Consider the following 15,987-nt stretch of genomic DNA (forward strand, 5'->3'; position numbering starts at 1 on the left):
CATGTTTGTATGTGAAAATGCTTTAAAATTCAATAAAAATAATGATGGGAAAAAAAAAGAGCTAAAGAGGCTAAAAAGCTGCAGAGTAGAGTGAAGCTTCTCTGACATTTCCAGTGATGACTTTCTACAGAACCAAATGACTGAATGTTAAAACCAGAAACACTGATTCATGCATGATTTGTGCTGCACAGTACAAACATGCTATAGATACAACACTACAAGACGCACAATCACAGCAATCTATGTGGGCTGCTGCGTGGCGATCCTGTTCTCATGAGGAAATAATGTCGATGACGAGTAAAACAGGTTGGTGCACAGGTTCAGGTTAAGATATATAAACTCACTGAGTTTTTGTCTGCGGACACAGATACAAACTTCCATCAGCAAACTCAAGGAGAAGAATCTGTTCTGCAGAACGTGGTGAGGAGCATCTTTTCTTCTTCTTCTTCTTTTTGTTCTCATTTTTACTGCCACACTGTCGCTGCTGTTTTTCTTAGATTTCATGACAAATGACGGTGATCGATTGACATTTAATTTCCTCACGTTTTCTTAGCATTTTGTTTTTACTTACAACTTTGTTTGAAGGTGGAAAAAATAGAGACATAATAAAATGACTACACTGTATAAGAAATTTAAAACACTGAACAAACAATTAATAGATATCAGTGTTGTCATGTAGGAACAGTTATTTGCTCTTGTGTGTAACTTATTAATATTGGATATAACAGAAGGACAGATGTTGTCTCTTATGAACCCTTCCTGATGAATATATATATATATATATATATATATATATATATATATATATATGTAACTTTTGAGGACATAAACATACATTTCTGTAAATATACTTTTAAACTTCAAAAGGTAAAACCTTAACAAGTTATTTCAAATTGAAATTGAGCCTTTAAGACTGATTTTATATATATTTTTTTAAAATATATATGTATCTGAAACAGCTGCACGGTGGCTCGGTGGTTAGCAGCGTCGCCTCACAGCTAGAAGGTCCCTGGTTCGATCCCGCCTGGGATCTTTCTGTGTGGAGTTTGCATGTTCTCTCTGTGCAGCGTGGGTTTTCACCGGGTTCTCCGGCTTCCTCCCACAGTCCAAAAACATGCTCAGGTTAACTGGTAATTCTAAATTGTCCGTAGGTGTGAATGAGTGTGTGCATGGTGGTTTGTCTGTATGTAGCCCTGTGGTAGACTGGCGACCTGCCCAGGGTGTCCCCTGCCTTCGCCCAAGAGATGGCTGGGATAGGCTCCAGCCCCCCCGTGACCCTGCAAAGGATTCAGCGGTGTATAGATAATGGATGGATGGATGGATATATCTGAAACACTAGTTGCTGGAAAATTACAAGGGAAGTCATTTGTAATTTATCAATCTATCCAAATATATATGGATAGATTGATAGATGGATGGATAGATACACACCTTAGTATGATAGAAGTAAGCAAGATAGAAAATTTAAATTTAATTTAGTTGACTTGTTTGAATAAATATGCTGATATATGAATTTCTAGCAATAATGTCCCCTGTCATTGGAGATGTTTTCAGCATCGATTAATGATCCCCTGAATACAAGCACAGCGCTCTGCAGTGATTAATAATCTGAGGCATGAATTGGAGGTCTGTTGCTCCTGACTGTTTATGAGTGAGCTCTTCTCACCACTAGAGGACACTGTTCACTTCAAACTGAGCTGAACACTAAAGATCAGTTTAAACCAGTCCCTTAAAAAGTCCTGTTATTTTTCAGACGAGACTGGTTCTAGATGAAAACAATTTGCATTGGTTGAGGCACACATCCAATGCACCCCAGCCTCCCTTTCCACAGTAATGTTTTCATCTTCCCATTCTCCCCACAGAAGCTGTCGACATGAAGTTGGGGCTGCTGGTGGTGTTGGCTGTGGCAGTTGTAGCGCCCAACCTGTCTGAAGGCCGGATCGTCTCCAGATGCGAGCTGAGAGAAAAGCTCGGGGAGGCGATGGTCTTCTTCAAAAGGTTTCAGGGATGCAAAGAAAGACTCCTGGCGACAGGTGAGGTTAATGAAAGGTGGGTTAGAGCCCTCAGGGTTAGAGAAGTCATGACCTCCAGAGTCGGCAGCACAAATCACTCCAGAGGAAGAAAGAAAGACACAAGACGCAAAACTATCACAAAGTCATTTAGAAACACCTCAAACATCAACCACAGCACTGACATCTCCTTCATCTTCTCTTCTTTTCCCTTCTTTGTCTGGTTTGCTGCAGTCATCTGCGAAGTGGAGATGAGCTCCCATCTGAACAGCAGCCTGGTCAGGGTGGTCAGCCAACGCAGAACTGCAACCCCCAAACTGACGACAACCACACCAGCGATCTCCGAACCATCAGAAGCAGATGCCCCAAATCCAACCTCTGAATCCAACCCAACGGCCCCGGGAGCTGGAGGCGTCAGAGCGAGGCGGGACGCTGACACCAGCAGCCTGGAGGACATGCCCGACGAGGAAGAAAGCCAGTCTGATGAGGAGGAGCTGGAGCAGGATGAGGACGCGGTGGACAGCTCGGACGAAGAGAGCGATGAAGATGAGGAGGAGGGGGACGAGGATGAGCAGGAGCTGGAGGAAGGTGGGAAACGTAAGAAGCGATTCTCGCTTAAATGGCGTCCCAGAAGGAAGAGGGGGCCGAGGTCCCAGAGTTTCTACGGGCTCTTCCAGCTGTCTGACAGACACTACTGTGAGTCACTGCATCACCGGTCCAAAAACAGGTGTGAGACTACCTGTGAAGGTGAGTCTGACGCGCAGAAAAAAAGAGAGATCACTAATGATTTCAATCACATATCATGCATGATAATAAGTGTGTTTTCCCCCTGAAGCCTTCACTGATGACGACATAGAGGATGACATTGACTGCCTCGTGAAGACTGGTCTCTGGAGGTAAGAGAGTGTCCATCTGAAATTTACCTTTGAGATGCACCTGTCACACTCACCTCCAGAGGAGTGAGAAATCAGGGGAGTTTAATGTAACATTAACAATCAAAACAGACTAATGGAACAATATAACTGTGAGACCATGCGGATCTGGCATGTCCTGGCAGGCTGACAGCTGTTTTAACAGACTGTTTGACTTTTTCCTCATCAAACAGGTTCATACTTCGTCATCCATCTCACGGGTGTCGTCACATCCGAGGCTTCTTCGATGAATGTGACCTAGCAGTGTCAGAAGACGTCACACCAGCCGTGATTTCTTCTTCTTCATCAGTGTGACCTTTGTGCTCTGAACTTATTTCACACTGTGAATCGTTTTTTTCTTTTTTAATTCATCAATAAGATTTCTTTACTGGAGTCTTTTTCCTGCAGTTTGTTTTTGGTTGAAATGATATTAAACTGAAAATAAATATCAATAATTGAACTCATTTCAGTAGTACCGATTACCACTTTAATCTGTGATCATTTCCTGATGAGAAAAACAAAGAAAACACCCTCTGTATCTTCTGCTTTCTGCAATTTTTCAATAAACATGTTTTGATGAAGCATTTGAGAACACGTTTTGGACGATAACTGACTGATCAGCAAGTTCAGTTTCAGCAAGTGGCATTTAGACAGAAACGACAGTGGGGTGAACGGTGTGCATTCATTTTCAGGTGAGCTACCTGTTAAACTAAGAGTCTACAGTGGCACCAGCAGCTCAGTGAGGCTGTCTCCAGCCACAGCAGTGATTTTTGAGCTAAATGCTCACGTCAGAATGCTAGCATGCTAACAGTCAGGTGTGATGTTTACCATGCTAAGCTAAGGAAAGTATAAACAGGTGTGGCTCTTTAAAGGTACCCACAGCCTCCTTTAGTCTGAACCCTGAAGCAAGAGACAACCAGCGAGGGCCAATCAGAGGACCTGGACCGGGCAGCTGGACACATAAAGCTGCAGTTGATCTATAACTCACTAGATTCAATTCATTCAAAGGTTGTAGACAAATATATTGTAGTACCTCAAAACTGTACAGTACTTGAAAATGTATTTAATACTTCCAGCTGGTTTCCAGCAACAGCTGAGAGAAAATCAGGGATGCAGCTTTTATCAATGACACCCCAGAGCTCTGAAACACAGCTATCAGGGAAGCAGCTTGCTGAATATTTTTAAGAGAAAGCTACAATCTTACCTCTTCAAGTTAGCTTTTAACTAGCCATGATTTTCTGATACAGCCATGAAACTTTGCTCGTCCTTAATTGCTGTATTTGGCTTGATTATATGCATTGTATCTACTCTGATTTTTCAGTGGTTTTGTTTTCCATCTCATGTCATGCATCGTCTTTTTTCTTATTTTCACTATCTTTCGCATTATCAAGTGTGTTTTATTCATTTTATTTCACATTCATTTTCTATCCATGATTTTATGTTCATTTTGTCTTTTTTCTGTGATTTCTTTGTTGTAAAGCGCTCCAAGCTGCATATCTTGCATGAAAAGTGCTTTTCAAATAAACAAAGTTCATTACAGCTGTATTGAGTTTCAACAGAAGACTATTTAAGGCAAATGACCACAACAGTGCTCTTTCTTACTTTCCCTGCATTAAAATCTGTCCTTTACATGTTTGATTTATCCACCTGGAGCACTAGAGGAGTGATGATTTTAATCCAGGTTCAGTATTAAAAGATTAACAAGAGCCTTCATGGAAAAGCTGCTCACTAAAACTGTAACTGTATTCTTCTGCTCATCTTCCATGCTGCTGTTTTGCTGCTCTTGATATTGTTCCTTTCTTTGTTGGACCTAACTTGATAGCTGTGCTCAGGAAGCTAATGCCGTCATATTGAACACACACTCTGTATTCACAGCTGACACACGATCCTCTGAAAATTATAAATGCCTTATCATGACATGAGAGGAGAAGCTGTTTCACCTTATCTGGTTTTTAGTCTCATGGCCGGGTCCTTTCAAAAGGACGAAGGCGTAACCTGTAAATGAGAAAAGATGTTTTCAGGTGGATGGATCGTTTTTCCTCCACCGACCTCGTTACAGCTCAGAAACCCAAAGCTGAGCGTGAGATTTGGCACACGTTTGTGCATTTCCAGACCCCTGCTTGTAGGCGCCAGGGGAGCAGCCTTTATCTGAGGAGAACAAAAGGTGTTCTCTGTGATTTGCCACCGGTGGCTCTGCAGACAGTATATATATCATGTCACATACGTTCCCAGAGAGTTGGAGTCAAGATGAGGGTACTTGTGGTGTTTCTCTTGTTGGGGCTGTGCTGCAGTCGTGCTGCAGGGCGACTTGTGACCAAATGTGAACTGAGGGATGTCCTGATGACAGCAATCGGTGACCTGCCAGAAAAGGCGAAGCAAAAAGGAATGACTGAGGAGAACTTAGTGGCCAAGAGTAAGTCCCAGCCGTAGCTTTTACCTTAGAAATGCTGAAAACTACTGTAACTGGTTTAGAAAAATGCATGTTGAATTGGTTAATTGCCAGTAAAAAAATGGCTGAAAAATTTCCCAGAGCTGCATATTTGTTAAATGTGATTCATGATGCTTTATTAGTGGAGAAAATTAACATTTAAGACTTTTGAAGTTTCAGATCTGATTTTAGATTCCTTAGCTACTCAAGCATTATTTGCTATAGGGTTACCCTAACCCTACCCTTAACCCAAGACCAACCCACATACCTCCTCCCAGCCCAGTTGGCATTGTACATTTCTGCAAACCATTTCTGTTAATATAGTCTGCGTAGTTCAGATTACTGGTACATGTACAGTATATGAGCTGAAGATGACTGTCAAGCAGCACATGACTGCAGCCGTGCTTGTAGCGACTAAACCAGGTATTTAAACCAAAACATGATCTTTTCCAACCCTAACTAAGTGGTTTTCGAGCTTAAAGTGTTGCTACAGCATAAAATTGGATGTCGAACCATAAAGAAACAAGGGTTTGAACCATAAATTTCAACAAATCTGTGGTAAAAAAAACTCCTAAACAAACTCTCCCAACAGAAGAGAATAGAATATAATATAAGTTATGTTTTCATTTGTGTATAATCATCTGAAAATATCAATAATTTTGTTTTTGTTACCTTCGAATGAGCTCTTTATATCTTTAGAGAGACCAGGTCCTCGTCCACAAAGTCCGCCATGTTGCACCACCATGTTTCTACAGTAGCTGAGAACATACAAACCAAACACTGACGCTAGAGCGCGCCTTTGGTATTTTTAATATTTTTAAGCAGCCACTGGAGGGGAGCATGAGGCAAGTGGTGCACAGCTGGCAGGAATCTGCAAACTCACCACTAGATGTCACCAAATCCTTTTCACTGGATGTTTAACTTTTCATTTAATGCCACCAGCAGGTTTTAATTTGTCCAATTTATGGGATAATATATGACTCTGATGTTTCATCTGTACAAGAAGAAGCTTTGGGCTGATGGTGGCATTAGAGGAAACATCAGGGGATCATAAAATCATCCGGAATCATCCGCTGGGGACCATGAACATTCACAGCAAACTGAACAGCAGTCTGTCCACTAGTTTGTGGAACTGTGGATTAAAAAGTGTGCCGTTTGGAGATGATTTGTCAGTTTAGTTTGTTTCTCTCTTCTCTCCCCTGCCTCCAGTTGTCTGTCACGTGGAGTTGGCGTCGGGTTTTAACACCAGTGCGATCAATGAGCTGACTCCCGGGAGAGGAGACCAGCACAACAGGGGGAAGAGGGGTTTGAGCTATGGGGGTATGTTCAGTCTGGCCGAGCTGGAGGGCCTCTCAGTCACGATCCCGCCTCACAACCGGAGCCGACGGCATATCGGGCGTCCTCCACCGAGCACCCGGCCCCCGCCGCCAACCAGGCCTCCGCACCTGGACAACGAGGTCTGGACTCTCTATGGCCTCTTCCAGCTCAGCAACCACCTGGTCTGCAACGACGGCACGACTGCATCGCCCAACATCTGTACGACAGACTGCAGCAGTGAGTCTCAGTTTGCCTTTGTTTTATATCTGCATGGTATTGTCACAACCACAGCAACATGTGTGTTTCACCGCTTTGACCAGTGTCTTTACAGTTTGTGGTTATTCACCCCAAACAGCCAATTTAATGACGTTAGCCACCTTCAGTGTGCACCAGAGGTGTGTGTGTGTGTGTGTGGAGTGTGTTTATGTGACAGCTCAGACATCGGGAGCTATAGTTCACTCCCTTCTTTTCCTCGAGAAGTGTACATTTTCACTCAGGTTAAACTACATTCAACTTGCACCTTCGCCTTAAAGCAGCAAACGTCTTTTCTTTCCAGACTTGATTGATGACAACATACATGACGACATCAGCTGCCTGCTGAGTATCTTCACCAATCTTCTGTAAGTGAATTCACAATGTATTACACATTGATTTATGTTGACTTTATTGTACAACGACCTCATTGACAGTTTCACCTGACCTACTTATTTTTGCATTTTCAATCACACTTTTGTTAACAGTCAAAGTTTAGACATGTATTTAAATGTGTGAAATGCAAATATTTTCACAGTAAAAATGGTTTCCAAGCAGCTCACTGGGAAGAGTTAAGAAGAATGTAAGTTATTATCGTAAGCTGTTTTTGAAAAAACAGGTTTTTAGGTAACAAAAGCAACCTCAGCTGATGTTGATCTCCTTATTTGCAGGATCAGGCTCATCTACCAGAGAGAGTGCAGAGCCGTACAAGCCTCCGAGTACTTCTCTGAATGCTCAGAAACTCAATTCAGTTAGTGCATAACTATCACTGGAAGATCAACCCTCTGTCAAATGAGTGGCCAGTGATTAGTGGCAAAAATAAAGTGAAGCATGTTGCACTTGTTGTTGGGTTTTCATGTCTATAATCTAAGAATTAAATCTGATGGAAAAAAGTGACACAACGTGCACTAATGAAAGAATTTCCTCTAAAATGCAATAAGGTCGACAGAAAGGCTTTAAACATATTTGTGATATATGTTTGAACATGTGGTAGAGTCGCCAGCAAGTAAATGGGGAGGGGAGGGGTAATCTTATATTTTGTTTTATTAAAAAAGAAAGACTCAAATGTTCTCATATTATCTTTAGATCTTACTTTAGATCTTAAAAACTCAGCACTGCCCCTCCAGTGATGAATGATGAAAGTGCAGCCAGCAGCTAATACTGAATAAAGAGCTGTCTATTAAACAGTTATTACAGCCATTAAACAAGCTGCTGGTTTGATAGAAAATAAAGCTCTAATACAAAGAGATAAATCTCCTCTAACCTGCCCCTGTCTCTGCTTAGCGACACCATGAATGTTTAGTATAAATAAGGATTTTCTTTTTTGGACATGTAGAGGCCCAAAAAAAGGCCCAAAAAAAGGCCAAATGTTGATCTACCGAAACATTTTTTTGCTCACGGTAAATTTTTATCTCCAAAACAAATTTGATAATTTGATTGATAATTTAAAGGCACCACAAGCAAGACTTCTACTGATATCATCATATAATTTAAAGTATAGTGATTTGAATGTTGAAAGACCATTAACAATCCTGGAGAGCTTTATGTTCTGACTTATCACCACTAGAGGTCACACTTGTTTTCATTGATTACACTCCTCTCCATTGCATTGACCCCTGCTCCATCCACACAGTTTACATACATATATTAATCACATTGTCACATGAAAATGGATTTTCATGAACGTTTGCACAGACATTCAGGGTCTCCGGAGAATGAATCCCACTGACTTTAATGGCTCCATGTAATGTTTTGGGCTCTTAATGAAATAGCATTTGGTCAGTTATTCAGTGGATTGGAATTAAATTTGACACAGACATCCATGTCATCCTGATAATTTAAGTGATTCCTTCCTCTAACTCTTCCTCTATCTTCCACTTATCCTGTGAAATATCTCAACATCTTATTGACGTGCTGGTAGAGCCCTCATGTGAGCACAGGCTGTCAAGCTGCTGTCAGCGTGTTGACATTCACTACTCTAACACGATCACTCCTCACTGCTCCTGATTGTGTTGGCTCATGTGCCTCAAATCTGTCTTTTGATTGGCCCATTCTCAAGACCATGAATGATACTTTTCATCTCGTGCCACCATCAGTTCAAAATTTAAATTTCTTCAATGCCGTTTAATACAATTTCTGACTTGACAACTGCAGACGAATGAGATTCCCATCAGCCTCAGCTGCACATTCTCAAACCAAACAAAGCTGATCAGGACTACACGCAACTCCTTTAAAAATGTATTTATTGATGTTTGCACGGTAAAAGGGCAGAAGAACTCTGAAACAGGCTGACACACAAACATTTGCCAGCTTAAACATCCAGCAGACACAGGGAAACATCATCAACCTACTGGGGGTCGAGTTTTACCTGATGAACATGAGGCCAGCTTTCACTTCTCAGCACTGGTTTGGCCTTTTAGCTGCTAAATGTTCAACCCTCCTCACCAGCTGGTCTCAGGTGGTAGTTTATCAGAGTTACTTGATGAAAACAGCTGCTGGAAACGAAGTTGATGAGAGCGCTGAGACTGAATCAGACAGTGAATGTGTTGTGAAACCAAAACTAAGCTGAAAGGGGCTAAACAGCTGTGCAGAGCTGCAGAAATGAGTGGTGAATGACTTATGGATGACAAAGTTATAAAAACAGCAAATGTTGGAGTTGTAATGTCTTTTCAACGCCTATCACACATATTTGCCACTGGACTTGAGCTCCGGACACAGCTTGGCCTCCAGATCTTCGATCTTTATCGACTCCACATCTTTGGAGCTGGAGAGGCTGGCGGCCCGGGTGATCTTGGTGAGAGTTTCCTCGTAGGGTGGAGGCAGGTAGACCATGACGAAGACCCCGTCCGACCCGTCGGAGCTGGTGCTGGTGTGGCGCTCTGCGTTCCTGGTCAGGGAGGAGAGGAACTCTGCGCTGCTCTCTGCATCCTGGAGGTCCAGAGCGATGATGTCGGCCAGGCTCAGCTTGCTGCGGGAGCACCGGCGGTAAATCAAACCCACCAGGAGAGCCAACAGAAGGACGGAGACGACCGGGAGGACAACGTAGACCACCAGCTCTGACTTTCTGTCCTCTCCCAGATTCAGCTCATTCCAGTCAAAGCCCTGGAGTTGAACAAGGAAGACCTGGTGTAAAGAAATGTTTGTCTCTGTGGGACTTTCATATCGAGGGCCTCGTTGGCAGTTTTGATGATAATAGTTTTAACCCATCAAATGTCCCCAGAAGTCCCAGTTTCACTGTGAGTCAGCTGCTTTGTAGTGATTTGATTCCTTTCACATTTGTTTGGGAATTTGAATTTCCAAAGTCAGTGAAAGAAGAATATCCAGATTCCAATAATAATAAAACTACAATATAAAAATACTCTCTCACAAGTAGATCAGAATATACTAAGTACTCATTAAGCACATTGGCCCATTTCATCATATCCAATACATCATATAAATTGTAATATTGGATTATAATCACTGATCTTTTAATGTGTTAATTTCTTTAATGTTGCAGCTGGTAAAAGTGAAGCTAATTTGAACTACTCTTGTTGCTTCTATGCTATATCCAACAATCCAATAATGTGTAATAGGGCAGCAGCAACTAATACCACACACAAGTACTAATGCCACACTGAAAACACTCCACTTAAAGGTCCTGCATTCGACACCTTTAAAGTATGTAAAGTATTAAGTAAAATTACTCATAGTGCAGTAAAATGTTCCCTCTCAGTGTTTTACTATTATATCTGATGTTTGTGCATTAACATGACTGCTACATTAATCATATATATCTCATATATCACATATCTCTAAGAAGTTTACTCTTCATGAGCTCAGAAAGACAGCCTGTTTTCAGCTTTGTGACGATGCATTTTCCAGCTGATCCAAGCGCCCTTTTAAAGAGTTTAGCAATTAACTGACAGTAAATGCAAAAAAAAAAAAAAAAAAAGCCCTCTTGCATTTCATTTTGAAGGTTTTGTGATAAACAACTTCTTTCAGTCAGCAGCAGGTTTATCACAGATGTTTGGTTCTCAGTAGAATGAATGTGTTGCAGACTCAGACAGATCCTGTAAATCTGCAGCGCTGCTCATCACGCATTACAAGTCTGTGTTTGATCCAGACAAGAAGGGCGATCCTGCACCCCTCCAGCTGTGAGAGAACAACATGTGGCCATGCTGTTTACATCCGCTCACACTGTCCCAAATTCCCCCTGCCTCAGTTTTTCTAGCAATTAGTTAATGCTGCCTGGATGACCCAGCACCCTGCAGACTCTGGTCCTCTGCACGACTGGACAGCTTTTAATGCTCAATCCATCTGAGTGTGGCTCTCTGCAAAGTACTGTTAGAGTCTGAGACTTTATATGAGGCTTAAAGGACCCTTAAGGAAAGACAGTAAGAAAGAAAGAGAGAAAAAAGAAAGAGAAAAAAGCAGGTATCAGTTCTTTAACCTGCTACACTTTCCCACATCTCCTCTTTTGGTTTTACATTCAGCAGTTTCAGCTTCTGGGTCCTAATAAAATCATAATTAGAATACTTTATTGATTCCTAATCAGCTGCGGCTGTTTCCATTGTACAACAGTGATCAAAGAGTATATCTGAGAGAATATGTGAAAATACTTCAGAAATATGTAAAAAAAAATGTACACTATAAAACAATTACAATCAACAATAAATAATAAACAATATGAAATCTATAAATGGACAGAAGTAAACTATGTGTGTTATGCTATGTGCTATGCTGCAGTAAACATAATAAACATACATATCATAGTAAATATGGGTTATACTGCACAGTATGTAAATGACTTTTAGAATGAAAAAGTCACTAGAGCAGCTTTAGAAATCTTCTTCGGCCACACGTAGGGTCTGGAGCCACATGTACACACATGTGCAACATATTTATTTAGTTATCTATTTAATTTTTATTTTACAGGGGTACATGCATATCCTAAGTCCATCCCTAAGTGCTGAAAGAAGTACTCAGATTCTTTACATCAGTAAAACTGCCAGTATAGCAGAGTAAAAATGCTTGATTACATGCAGAAACCCTGTATTTGAAGTTTGCGTAAGGAAAGGTTTTACCAGGTCTCTAAATCATCATATATGACTTAATTAAATTATTAATACTGAAGCATCGATGTTAGAGCAGCATTTGACTGTCGGCTCCAGGTGGAGCTACTTTCATCTACTTTATATACAGTTAGCTCGTTTAGTCCAGTGGTGCCTAACCGAGGGGTCGAGCCCCTTCAAAAGGTCACCAGATAAATCTGAGGGGTTGTCAGATGATGAAGAAAAAACAAAGTTCTGATACATTAATGAAGAAGCTCTCCAAGTATCTGCTGCTTTTGTATTGTATAAACTTATCGTGTATCTTTTCCAGTAAAATGTTAATCTGAAAAATAACTTTAAAGATGTCAGACAAATGTGGTCAGTTAAAAAGTACAATATTTCCCTCTGACATCTGGCAGAGGTAGCATAAAAGCATGAAATACTCAACAAATAGTTCAAAATTGTACCAAAGTACAGTACTTGGCTAAATACACTAAGTTACTTTCCACCACTGTGATCTCAAGATGGGATTTTATACAACACACAACACAAAAGCCAAAAGAACAGTGCAAAGAACAAGCATTAAGAAAATGAATTAGCATAAAACTCAAACTTGAAAATGAATGTTTTATATCTAAATGTTTCGCTTCAAATCAGCATGATGTATCTTGAATTAAGGCTTTAAACGAGCAGAAGCACCGTATGAATGTGAGCGGGATGCTTTCATTATTGCAGGTGCATGTTGAGGATGAGACGTGTCAGATTATCACTGCTGACCTTGAGCTCTACACACCTGCTTCTCCTGTGTGGAAGGTGATCGTGTCACCCAGTCGTACGACCCCCGGCCTGCTGGTCCAAACCTCATCCAGCTGCTCTCCAGTAGCGCCCGCATGATGCTCAGGTGCTGGTGGTGCCGGTGGTGCCGGTGAATGGAGAAATGTGTGTTTGTAGAGTAAATAGATGGTGATCAGCTAAAGCATCCAGTTGTTGTTGTCCAGTGGAGTAAACAAGGCAGAGAACAGGGAGGGGATGGTTGGTGGTTGGGGGGAGGAGGGGGATGTTGGGAGTCGAGGGTGAGATGGGCGGATGGTGCCCGGTGGAGGGTCTGATGGGAGGGGCTGCGAGCTAAGCAGCTGCTCACATGCTGACACATGCAGCAGAGCAACTGGATTCAGGCCAATGATGGGATTTAGAGCCGTACAGCTGCCCTATATCACAATGTGTGCGTGTGTGTGTGTGTGTGTGTGTGTGTGTGTGTGAGTGTGTGCGTGTGTGTGTCCAGTTTCTGTGAGTATAAAGCTTGGTGACAGAAAAAGGTGTGGCTTCTGTTCAGATCAAATCTCTGGCACGTGGAACAAACTTGAGGAAGAAACACACTGTGAAAAATCCACTGCTCATATGTGTGTGTGTGTGTGTGTGTGTGTGTCTGAGAGAGAGAGAGAGAGAGAGACAACAGCTTTGTTATGCACCATCACAGAGTTGGTCGAGGTGGAGCTCATTTTCTCTTGACTGCGACCTGAGTGGAGTAAAAGTAGAACGTGGCATGGAGATAAAAGACTCACATAAAGTACAAGTGCTTCCAGTCTGTGCAGTACTTGAGTAAACTTGAGTAAACTTAGTTACATTCCATCACTGGTGCTGGCCTTATGTTTGATCTGAGTACTGTACAGGTAGGGTTTGGATATTAGGGATGAATATGAAACTGTGAGGTTTGCACAGCTGCATGAGAGGAACCTGATGGTGTCAAGCATCTGCTTAGCTGAGTGTGTGTGTGTGTGTGTGCGTGCGTGTGTGTGTGTTTGTGTGAGACAGAGTGTTAATAAAACCTAAAGCAGCAGCTCAGGAGGACAAACACACGAGTCGGCCTCGCAGCCGCTGGCGTGCAGCCTCCTTACATTAATCCTCACTGAAATATTGCATGAGAGAAAATACCTGAGGCCAGTAGTGATTAAATATCTATAGGATGGATTATGCAACAGATTGTGCACGGTTCACAGTGTGGAAGGTCAGGTCATCATTGTCAGCAATGACATGACCTGTTTTCTTTCATCAGAATAAAGAAGATGCTCAGGTTTATCGTGTCTATATACATTTCATTTTTGTCTTATTTTTGTATTATTTTTAACAGTTTCTATCACTCAAGATTTAATTAACTTGTCCCCATAATCTGCAACACAACATACTGTCGGCAAAAGAGCTTTCAGCTGCATTTCATGGTCTTCATCAGCAAGTGGGGTGGCAGGTGGGCAGTTGGGAAATAATGTCTTTACTGCTTGGACAATGTAACAAAATCTTTAATAAAGACAAAGGAACATGACATTAAACATCTAATGATACGGTATAAAAGAGAAATATCTAATGACTGTGTGAAAGAATGTCGAGATAAACATAAGAAAACAATTTTAAATAATATTTTAGGTATGTTGTGCAACATGAACAGTAAACCATCTAAAACAAATAAAATGTTAATTTTAATTAAATTAGAAAATAATAAATATGGGACAGTGAAGTGCAGTGTTTGCAGGATATTTATTTCATGTATGAATACAGCATATGAAAAACAGAAAGTTGAATCACTCAGTCACCTGTCTGGAAATGCTGCTCCTGTATTCTTCTTTCACTACATTTCTCTGTCATTCACTTTTTCTTTTGTTTCATCAAACTAAACCAACTTTCTTTAATGACCTAATTCCCTCTGTGGTCAATAGGATCATTTCAGGTCTCCTCCTGACTTCTCACAGACGCTTAAGAGATCTGACGAAGTCTGCTACTGTCGCTGAATAAAGCTGACGCTTGATTTTCCACCCAGATTTTCAAAAATCTTTCCGCACTCTGCTTTAAATCCTCAACACGCCTTCAATCAAGGGATTTAAAGAAGCCAGAAGCTCTGACCGCTGATGATGGGATGAGCACACACACTAACAGCTACGCGGTGCAAAAGCTGTGGTGCAGAAGCAGAACTGCATCCGACATCTCGTGTGTGAATGTACACAAACTCTAACGTTTCAACACTACTGAGTCAAACAGACAGGGGCATGAGGTGAACACATATATCGTCAGCCTCGAACAGGCTGTCACTGGATAAATGGTTGAATAACATTTGAATCAATATGCTACCACATGTGGAAGTGCAAAAAGTACAAGTACTGCATCCATCAAGTGTGATAAATGAGAGAAACATGATTCACTCGGTTCTTTCTTTAGGCCAAAAGGCTCCAGTGTTCAGAGTCCGGTCTGCCTCTGCAGAGCCGTGAGTTAATGATGTCTTTGATGGATTTCACCACTGTGAACGTGGTCTTTTCATGAAACTGGGCTCTCTATACATTAGAAAGATGGGAACATGTTTGAAATTGGTGCTACATGGCCCGGAGAAAACATGGCTGTGGTGGTCTGTTTGCTCAAAGGGTAGAAAACGTACAACAACCAGAATGCACTTCATCACAGCACGCCTGCTGCAGCCGGGTCACAGACTTTGTCATAATACAGCTAAACAGCAGACTGATTCAAGTTTCATGAGGTAAGTCACCCCCCTCTCGGGGCTCTGGGTGCAGGCCACACGGAGGGAAGATTAACAAAAATGGATCTACACCGTGCTGGAAAATCAGAAAACCCTGTTTCATGCATGCAAAGTTTTCCAGTAAGACTCTGTCCTCTGCACAGGTGACACTGACTCAACTCTGTTAATGAGCACATTAACTCTGATACAGCCACACAACGCCCTGAACAGACAATATGAAATTTGTGCACCTTTTCATCTCTGAAACCCAACATTTGGACTCAGCGTGAAAGAACAATCTTTAGAAAAGGACAAAGTGGTTGCTTCCAATGGTGTGTCTCTCATCATCAGTGAAAGTGTTCTGGCACGATGTGTGACAGGCGTGTGAAGAGCAGCATATCCAAATATCGCACGTATTTGCATCCTGCGGAGGCGACTGGTACACCAGCTACAGGTAACTGCAGGTGACTTCCTGATGTCACTTTCCACTTATTTGAAAGGCAACATGGGAGCGTCTCGTTAGCACACAAGCTTCTCTTTT

At 41.7% G+C, this 15,987-nt stretch overlaps 2 protein-coding genes across 2 annotated transcripts; one reads left to right on the forward strand and one right to left on the reverse strand.

The window, feature by feature from the left end:
• Nucleotides 1-287: 287 nt before the first annotated feature.
• On the forward strand, nt 288-3,509 carry LOC121604285. The gene is made up of 5 exons (XM_041933764.1): nt 288-420; nt 1,863-2,033; nt 2,244-2,756; nt 2,845-2,905; nt 3,115-3,509. The coding sequence occupies exons 2-5, from the start codon at nt 1,874-1,876 to the stop codon at nt 3,233-3,235; spliced, it is 855 nt and encodes a 284-aa protein (XP_041789698.1). The 5' UTR covers nt 288-420; nt 1,863-1,873; the 3' UTR covers nt 3,236-3,509.
• A 6,087-nt stretch (nt 3,510-9,596) lies between these two features.
• LOC121604327 (small integral membrane protein 28-like) lies at nt 9,597-12,842 on the reverse strand. The gene is made up of 2 exons (XM_041933817.1): nt 12,744-12,842; nt 9,597-10,019 (listed from the first exon to the last, which is right to left on the reverse strand). The coding sequence occupies exons 1-2, from the start codon at nt 12,840-12,842 to the stop codon at nt 9,597-9,599; spliced, it is 522 nt and encodes a 173-aa protein (XP_041789751.1).
• Between the last annotated feature and the right edge of the window lie 3,145 nt (nt 12,843-15,987).

This window comes from Chelmon rostratus, chromosome 3, assembly GCF_017976325.1.
Source record: "Chelmon rostratus isolate fCheRos1 chromosome 3, fCheRos1.pri, whole genome shotgun sequence".
In the NCBI taxonomy this organism is placed as follows: Eukaryota; Metazoa; Chordata; class Actinopteri; order Chaetodontiformes; family Chaetodontidae; genus Chelmon; species Chelmon rostratus.

Excerpts from the sequence above, each read along its gene's own strand:
- LOC121604285 (XM_041933764.1), top strand. The coding sequence starts at position 1,874 with ATGAAGTTGGGGCTGCTGGTGGTGTTGGCTGTGGCAGTTGTAGCGCCC. Across the intron at positions 2,034-2,243 it reads AGAAAGACTCCTGGCGACAG|TCATCTGCGAAGTGGAGATG; the intron begins GTGAGGTTAATG and ends GGTTTGCTGCAG. Across the intron at positions 2,757-2,844 it reads GTGTGAGACTACCTGTGAAG|CCTTCACTGATGACGACATA; the intron begins GTGAGTCTGACG and ends TTCCCCCTGAAG.
- LOC121604327 (XM_041933817.1), bottom strand. The coding sequence starts at position 12,842 with ATGCGGGCGCTACTGGAGAGCAGCTGGATGAGGTTTGGACCAGCAGGC. Across the intron at positions 10,020-12,743 it reads CTTCCACACAGGAGAAGCAG|GGCTTTGACTGGAATGAGCT; the intron begins GTGTGTAGAGCT and ends GTTCAACTCCAG.